General features: G+C 44.8%; 1 protein-coding gene across 1 annotated transcript; it reads left to right on the top strand.

The window, feature by feature from the left end:
- The first annotated feature begins 1,711 nt into the window (after nt 1-1,711).
- LOC137625701 (uncharacterized) lies at nt 1,712-4,299 on the top strand. Its single transcript, XM_068356605.1, has 2 exons — nt 1,712-1,989; nt 2,128-4,299. The coding sequence occupies exons 1-2, from the start codon at nt 1,819-1,821 to the stop codon at nt 3,760-3,762; spliced, it is 1,806 nt and encodes a 601-aa protein (XP_068212706.1). The 5' UTR covers nt 1,712-1,818; the 3' UTR covers nt 3,763-4,299.
- The last annotated feature ends 4,617 nt before the right edge of the window (nt 4,300-8,916 follow it).

Here is an 8,916-nt window from a genome sequence, read left to right as displayed (position 1 = left end):
AGGTAAAATCAAAAAGGAAATGTGAGAAAAGGAAGAAAATAAGCACTGTTAATAACAGACCAAACAGAGGACAACCACACGATACACACATGAATAGAGAACTGAGCCCTCGACGCTCAATGGCGTAATGTTTATTTCGTGTGTCGAAATAAAATTCGGGTGTAGTCAAAAATTTGCTCGAATTTTACTTCGGATGTTGGAAAATTCGGATGTAGATACGTTCGTGTGTAGAGGTTCCACTGTATACTTATAATTTGAAAGATGAAAAAGATTGGCTTAAATTCATCTTTCTGGGCTTGAACCTGTGCCGGCCAGTGAATACGCTCCTATTAGCACTTATTCTTAGGTAATTTACTGCTAAATATACCAGAGAAAAAATGTAAAGGAGTGCTAGGTTGACTAGCTCGCTCACCTATTGGTGTCGGTATGGAATTGGGCGTATAATCCAGAGGTCCCGCACCATTTAGATTCATCCACGACAAAGACCCCCAATAGAGGAGAGCCGTTCAACCTCACTCGGCACCACCAACTCTGCATCCGCTCAGAACCCAACTCCTTTTTAGCACGCCTGTGTGGTAACCCGCTAGTTTGTGCTCTCGTGTTTTTGCCTTATTTTCCTTGTGATTATGGCTTCTACATCGGTTTCCCAGGAGACACCGTCTAAGTTAAGTACCAAGCTATGTTTTGCTGTGTTTTGAGCAATCTAGATCGTTTAATATTTAAGTTATAAGAGTTTATTCTCTTCGATCATCTCGGTCTTGCTCGATTCCGCTTACGGTTGGTACTCCTGTTTCGAGAGCTTTTAGTTTCACTCGCGGTGTTACTAAGTGTATTATTTTTATTATTAGTTTAATTTTTATATGTTTTATAGTGGATATTCATTATTTAGCGTTTAGAGCCCTTGTGGCTCATATTTAGGGCCGATATCAGATTACGTATCGTAGGTGGCTTGCCGGCCTTCGGCCATCAGGTTGTTGTCCTTCGGGATTTATTCATTATTTCGCATGCCTTGCCCTAATTTTTTATGTGTATATTTATATATTTTTCAACGCTATTACTTTTATAATGAATATTTGTGCTTATTACTCCGTATGATCTGTTTTGGTAGTGTTTGGGGATCGTCAGTTGGTAGCCCTGCTGCTCCGTGTCACGTGATCCTCCCCCAAGCTCCCCCTCTCGCTAGGTTGGTGGCTAGGCTTCTCTCCCCCCTCCCCTAGGGGACCGTTGCCTTCCCTTCCTACAGAGGGGGTAGTTCAGTGTTTATGGACTATGTCCTCTCTCCGGGTGTCCCGGTGGTTTTGTCTCTGTCTAGACTGGTTGGCCACCGGTCAACAGAGTAGGAATCCCGGTGCACCCTATTTTATAAATGTTCACCTATCACACTTTTATTTATGTTATACGAAAACCTCCGGGTTCTGTTGGTGGTTCTTATCTACGGTTCCGCCCCCCTTATTTTATAACATTTACTATGATTATATATGACAGATCACTACCCCGGAGTTCCTATATGTATTAGTTTATGGATGTAATTTTATATATCCCGGTCCGGGGCTTAACCTCGCTCCGGGAAGTCAGACACCATGTGTGTTAATTCTTTGTTGCATCCTTCTTTATGATCCCGGCTCGTCCGGAATGAATAGTTATACTCTAGTCTTAAGTTAGACTTATGTTTAGGCCCGGGTCCCCCGGACCCGCCCCTACTTAAGAGTATTATAGTTAAGCTCTAGTCTTAAGTTAGACTTATGTTTAGGCCCGGGTCCTCCGGACCCGCCCCTACTTAAGAGAATTACAGTTTCTCATATACTATTCTTATTACAGATGGTTCATTGCCAGACGACGGCCTGTGCGGCAGTTCTTCACCAGCCTTGTGGCCATACGGTGTGTAGGTCTCACGCCCTCTGCGGAGTACAACTGGAAGATATCGTAGTCTGGCATCCTGATAATTGTATGGTCTGTTTTGACCTCATTACCACCCTTGGATCTGATTCGGTGAGTCCCGTTGGCTATGTTGACTTTTCTAATTATTCTTACTTTTATTTGGTATACATACACTATTTAGTAAGATTTCTATGGTCTTTAAAGGACCTCCTGGACTCTTCCTTTCTTTAATTCCCACTATTATTTCAGGCATCCCCGGAGCAGAAGACTGCGGCTCGGGCCACCCTGAAAGTGTGGGTTGGGGGATTTGCCCGAAATGTGAAATCAAAGCAGCCTTACGTCCTCTCTGAAGACTACTGTGCAATGATTTATCCTAATGCTAAGTCTTCAGCCGCTGTGGCTAGAGCTGTTGCGGCACCCATCATTGCCGACATTGATGCCACTATTTCTGGATTCATCGATCAGGATCAAGATCAAGATACGTCTGATGCCCCCGGAGATCTGGAAGACAATGTTGCCTCCTTGAACTCGGATGTGGAACCCATGTTGTTAGATGATCCGGATGCAGGTAGGGTGGTAAGTGAGGCAGGTGTTACCGGCGCTGAGATTCCTATCCCCAGCCCCGCTCTTTCTTCTTCATCTGATCTCTCTTCTTTTCATGGTTTTTCTGGGGACCGCGATTCGTCTCACCGATCACACCCGGTTCCCCCCAAAGATAAATCTAAATCTAGAACTTTGCCAAAAGCTCGTAAGCCCCACAAGGCTTCCCATGGTTCTAAAACGAAAGCAAACCCATCATCTAAGGCTTCCGGCTCCTCCTCTAAGTCTCACGACCCGGGAGTACAATCCGCCACTTCTGCTCCTAACCCGGGCCTTTCCGAATCAGCCATGCTTCGCATTGTGTCAGAGATGCAATCTAAGATTGTGTCAGAAATGCAGGCCAAGATGGACACGATGTTTTCTAACATTGGTCAGAGACTTGGGGCATTAGAGCAAGGTGCTCCGGAGCAAGTTCAAAGCTCTCTCATCCCGGATGCCTCTAAGCTTCCTCCGTTTACCAAGAATAACCCTTGGCGCATGGCTCTTCATTCCCCGTTCTCAGACGGGATGTTAACGTTGGAAGGTCTTGGTACTCGTCCACTAGAGGACTTTGAATTCTTTCCTCCTGGTCTCGCATTTCCGTTTCATGGTTATGCCAGGCTTACCGAGGAAGCTCTGGTTCGGCTGGATAAGGTCCCTAAAGAGACCGTCATTTTCCCAAAGGAACAAGCCCAATCTGTTTGGGCTAGGTTTCTAAATGACATAGGTTGCACCAATACCATGTTGATGCCTCATAAGAGTTCATTTACAATGTTCCTAATGGACAAGAATACCGTGACTCCATGCGTCACTAAGATTGCAGAGCTTGCCTTTCAATACGCTCTGGAGGAGAAGCCCTTGCCTCCCATCCGAGAGGTAGATCCGATCTCCCTCCTTCTTCCTTCAGATAATGAGTGTTGGGACAATGTCCATACCACCTTTACTTCCGGCAAGCTGACAGCGGACTGTGCGTCAGTAATTTTTAGTGAACGGCTTCCCCGTCTCCCGGAATCCCTTATTAAACAGGAGTATGATTCCCGCCTACGTGTTGGTCGAACCTTGAACTTGGCCACTTCTACGGAGTCGATAGCCTTAACTTATGATACTGAGAGTATCTTTAAGTCTCTCAATAAGGCTACTTTGCAGTCTTTGTACTTTGACCTATATGACTTTGCTCTTGCTAAACGTAGGTGCCGCAAACACGTCCTGGCTGAGGCGACTATTAGGCACGAACCGAATAAACTTATCCGGTCCTCTTGTTGGGGTCCAAATCTTTTCCCTGAGGATCTTGGAAGGAAGTCTTGACAGAAGCTACAAGAGTTAATCAGAGCCTTAAAGCCCGTTGGGGTTTGACTCCTAAGCGGAAATATGATCCCGCAAGTTACCAAGCCCGTGGTAGGAAGAAGCTCCGCCCGTATACCTCCACTCAGTTCCGGCAACAGCAAAGTAGCTCGTCCGTTTTCCGGCAGCCTCTCCCACCATCTCCTGCTGTTCCTGCACAGCCTTCCACCTCTCAGGCTCCTTCCTCGGACGACTACGTCACCGTTCTGTTCCCTAAGAGCCAGCTTCCCGGTGCCTCCACCACCTCTCCAGCCTTTAACCAATCTTATGAAGCTCAAGGCTCTTCCCAGGGTTATAACAGAGGTAGAGGCTACCACCGTGGTTCATACCAGAACAGAGGTAGGGGTAGATTCTTTCGCAAAGGAAAGAACTTCCGAGGCGGACGTGGAGGCAACTCCTCAAGCCAATACTGAGGTGCAGCGGGTAGGGGGGAGGCTTTATGCCTTCCGCAACAAATGGAGGTTCAGTCCCTGGGCTTTCAGTATCATCTCCAAGGGACTGGGGTGGAGCTGGATTCAAGGACCTCCTCCACCGAACAGATTTCATCAGCATTCCACTCTGGACCTAGTCGAGTTTGTCCAGGACCTGTTACAAAAGAACGCCATACAAGAAACGAAACACCTGAAGTTTCAGGGTCGGCTGTTCAGTGTCCCGAAGAAGGATTTGGACAAGAGAAGAGTGATTCTAGACCTATCCCTTCTCAACTTGTCCATTCAATGCGACAAGTTTCGAATGCTTACCGTCTCGCAGGTGCGGACCTTACTTCCCCGTGGGGCCGTCACCACCTCTATCGATCTTACAGACGCCTATTATCACGTTCCGATAGCGAGACACTTCCGTCCGTATCTAGGCTTCCGCCTAGGAAACAAAAATTAATCCTTCAAGGTGATGCCTTTCGGGCTCAACATCGCCCCAAGGATCTTCACAAAGTTAGCAGAAGTTGCTGTTCAGGAACTCAGAAATCAAGGGATTCAAGTAGTAGCCTATCTGGACGACTGGCTCATTTGGTCAGACACCTCCCAAAATTGCCTAAAAGCCACTCACAAAGTCATCCAATACCTTCAATCTCTAGGCTTTCAGATCAACTTCAAGAAGTCCCGTCTTCTTCCGAAATCAAAGTTCCAATGGCTCGGCCTGCAATGGGATCTTATATCTCACACTCTGTGTCTTCCCAAACCCAAGAGGTTAGAGATTGCAATGAACACCAAACGCTTTCTCAAAGACAAAGTGAGTTCCAGACGGCTCCAAGAGAGGATCCTAGGGTCCCTTCAATTTGCTTCAGTGACGGATCTACTTCTGAAAGCGAAGTTGAAAGATATCAATCGTGTCTGGCGTTCGAGGGCGAATCGGAAGCTCCGGGACAGGAAAGTCCGCCTTCCTCCCATTCTCCGGGAAAGACTTCTACCTTGGACAAAGGCCAGCAATCTGTCAAAGTCAGTTCCCCTTCGATTTCCGCCTCCGAAGTTAATCATTCACACGGACGCATCCCTATCAGGTTGGGGAGGCTATTCTCAGCACAGGAAAGTTCAAGGTCTTTGGTCTCCCTTATTCCGCCAATTTCACATCAATGTGCTGGAGGCCATGGCAGTTCTACTAACCCTGAAACGTCTCTCTCCATCCAAGAGACAACACCTTCGTCTGGTTCTCGACAGCGAAGTGGTGGTCCGCTGCCTCAACAGAGGCGGATCAAAATCAGGGCCTCTGAACCATGTTCTAGTAGCCATATTCTCCCTAGCAGCCTCGAACCGTTGGCATCTTTCAGCTGTCCACCTGGCGGGAGTCCGGAACGTAGTTGCAGACGCCCTGTCCCGGACCTCCCCTCTAGAGTCGGAATGGTCACTCGATCAAAAGTCATTCCGGTGGATTCTCTCCCGGGTTCCGGGTCTCCAAGTAGACCTCTTCGCCACGGAGTCCAACCACAAATTGAGAGTATATGTGGCTCCCAATCTAGACCCTCAGGCCTACGCCACAGACGCCATGTCACAGAATTGGGACAACTGGGAAAGGATTTATCTCTTTCCCCCGGTGAATCTTTTACTGAAAGTCCTAGACAAACTGAGATCCTTCAAGGGACGAGTAGCCTTGGTCGCACCCAACTGGCCCAAGAGCAATTGGTACCCTCTCCTGCGAGAGTTGAGACTACATCCTCACCCGATACCCAATCCGGTTCCGTCTCAGATAGTACAAACACGCGTTGTGTACGCTTTCTCAAACATTCAGAGCGCCCTAACTTTATGGACTTCATGAAGTTTGCGGCCATGCATGGTGCCAATATCGATCCTCGAAACACCCTGTTCCTAGAATCAGATAAACGGGATTCCACCATCCGCCAATATGATTCTGCAGTTAAAAAGTTGGCTAAATTTCTGATAGACTCAGACGTACACTGTATGAACTTGAACCTTACAGTCACTTTCTTTAGAACTTTATTAGAATCAGGTCTGGCAGCCAATACTATCACCACTATTAAATCTGCTTTGAAAAAGATCTTCCTAGTGGGTTTTAACATAGACTTAACCGACTCTTTGTTAGCTTCAATTCCGAAAGCCTGTGCCAGACTGAAACCGGTTACTCGTCCTACCCCGGTTACCTGGTTCCTTAATGATGTGCTCAAATTGGCTTCTGATACCATTAACAGTTCTTGTGATTATATTCCCCTTCTCAGGAAAACACTTTTCCTTGTGAGTTTGGCTTCCGGGGCAAGAATTTCTGAACTGGCAGCTTTGTCAAGAGACCCGGGTCATATTGAGTTCCTTCCTTCGGGAGAGGTCCTTCTTTCACCTAACAAATTCTTTTTAGCTAAGAACGAAGACCCTCAGAACAGATGGTCCTCCTGGAAAATTGTTCCCCTCACGCAAGATCCGTCTCTGTGCCCTGTTACTGCTCTTAAGTCTTATTTATCCCGGACCTCCTCTAACTCCTCCGGGCCTCTATTCGTTAGAGAACAAGGCGGTACCATTACCATTAAAGGGATCAGGCAACAAATTTTGTATTTTATTAAACAAGCTAACCCTGACTCTTTTCCTCTTGCACATGATATTAGAGCAGTTGCTACTTCGGTGAACTTTTTTCACCACATGAATTTTACGGATCTTTCTAGGTACACAGGGTGGAAGTCACCGTCAGTGTTCAAGAAACACTATCTTAAACATTTGGAAGCCCTTAAATTTCCTACGGTAGCTGCAGGGAGCGTAGTTACCCCCAGGTAACTCACATGTTAATTCCTTATCATTTTATCTCTCCCCCTTACCTGCCTCATTTATACCCTATTTGTATTCGTTGGTTTCGCACCTGGTTACTATTCCTATATTTATTAATTTTATGACTCCTGAGTATCTGTATATATCATCACTCACGGCATTATTATACCTTACCTTTTTTGTCAATTGTTCTACCAAGTGGATTTATGTTCTTTTTAAGGTACCTTTATAGTTGTTTTTGGCACTCAACTCTGATTAAAGTAACTTGTGTTTCCCTTGTGTTTATGTTTTTTCCTTTATTTTTCAAGTTTGGTGACATTTCTCTTGTATGTATTCACTGGCCGGCACAGGTTCAAGCCCAGAAAAGGGATTTTGACGTAGGAAAAATCTATTTCTGGGCGAGGGACCTGTGCCGCCCAGTGAACCCTCCCAGCTCCTCTCCCTTGGAGTCCCCAAACTTTGGGTGCTAAGGAGTTGGGTTCTGAGCGGATGCAGAGTTGGTGGTGCCGAGTGAGGTTGAACGGCTCTCCTCTATTGGGGGTCTTTGTCGTGGATGAATCTAAATGGTGCGGGACCTCTGGATTATACGCCCAATTCCATACCGACACCAATAGGTGAGCGAGCTAGTCAACCTAGCACTCCTTTACATTTTTTCTCTGGTATATTTAGCAGTAAATTACCTAAGAATAAGTGCTAATAGGAGCTTATTCACTGGGCGGCACAGGTCCCTCGCCCAGAAATAGATTTTTCCTACGTCAAAATCCCTTTTAAGTCACCTGAAGAACACTAATTACTTTTTTATGTAGAATGGGAGCTTAAATGAAGGTTTCCTTAACATCACACACTTACCTTTGAGAGTGAGCATTAATTTTTCTTCAGGGAGTCAGTATGTCATTATTATTTTGGAAGTAAAATAAATTACGTTATTAGTTATATTATGGCCTCAGAAGGGAGACTTTCTTTTATCCCATTACTGTATGTTTTGTTAAATTCTATTTTTATATGTTTTCCTGTCCCCTAATTCTGTCTTGTTTTTTCAGGAATGTTCATTTGAAGTGGTTATGGTGGCCTACATGAGACTTTCCTTTTGTTTTTGAGACACTAAAACCGACCAGGTGAAGTGTGAGGCCAAGAATTTGGGAAACTGGTGAAATAAAAGAAAGGTGGACTATCGACCTTCAACTATTTATGGAAGAGGAACTAAAAACCAGATTGATAAAATGTGTATAGAACTTTATAGTTCCCTTTTAAAAAGTAGCCATATTAATGTAGTGTGCAGAAATTCAGCTTTGTGTTGACACATGTAGAGGATACACAAGATATTCATCTAATGCTTGCACAGACTGTCATTAGTATATAGACTAGTTTTTTGTAATGGAGTAATATTGAGTGACTCATTTGGCAGTGTAATAAGGATTCCTATATGGAGTGAAAAACAATATTGTTGGGTTCTGATGAATATGTTTTTGGTTCATGTTAGTTTTTGTAATTACATATTTAGTGGTATTTCCATTTTGTTGTAAGTGAAATTTTGATGGTGTAGTAAAGCATCTGCTGCATAAACACTAGTTAAGGTTAGGTTTGATTTCTATTATTGAAGATGGAACTGAAAGAATATAATCAAACATATGCACTAGTATGTACGTGCAGATAGTTGATTAATATAGAATATAAGTAGAACTGTGTTTAATTTGGTCCATAATAATGTACCCAAAGGCCAACGACACTTTCCTGGATTTGCACCAATAAAAATATACAAGCAACTATCTTTAATGAAGAATATTGGTACAATGTCTCTGGGATACTAAAAAAGACAGTCTAGGGGGCCTAGAAAACCCATTTTCTCTGAGGATATGGTGGATAGTCTCCAAGATGATAGCTGAAGCACATGGGACCTCAAGACACAGGTTATCTTAGT

The sequence above is a fragment of the Palaemon carinicauda genome, chromosome 32 (assembly GCF_036898095.1).
Source record: "Palaemon carinicauda isolate YSFRI2023 chromosome 32, ASM3689809v2, whole genome shotgun sequence".
NCBI lineage: Eukaryota > Metazoa > Arthropoda > Malacostraca > Decapoda > Palaemonidae > Palaemon > Palaemon carinicauda.
The sequence above is the reverse complement of the archived record's forward strand: the minus strand, read 5'-3'. Positions and strand labels throughout refer to the sequence as shown.

Excerpts from the sequence above, each read along its gene's own strand:
- LOC137625701 (XM_068356605.1), top strand. The coding sequence starts at position 1,819 with ATGGTTCATTGCCAGACGACGGCCTGTGCGGCAGTTCTTCACCAGCCT. Across the intron at positions 1,990-2,127 it reads CCACCCTTGGATCTGATTCG|GCATCCCCGGAGCAGAAGAC; the intron begins GTGAGTCCCGTT and ends CTATTATTTCAG.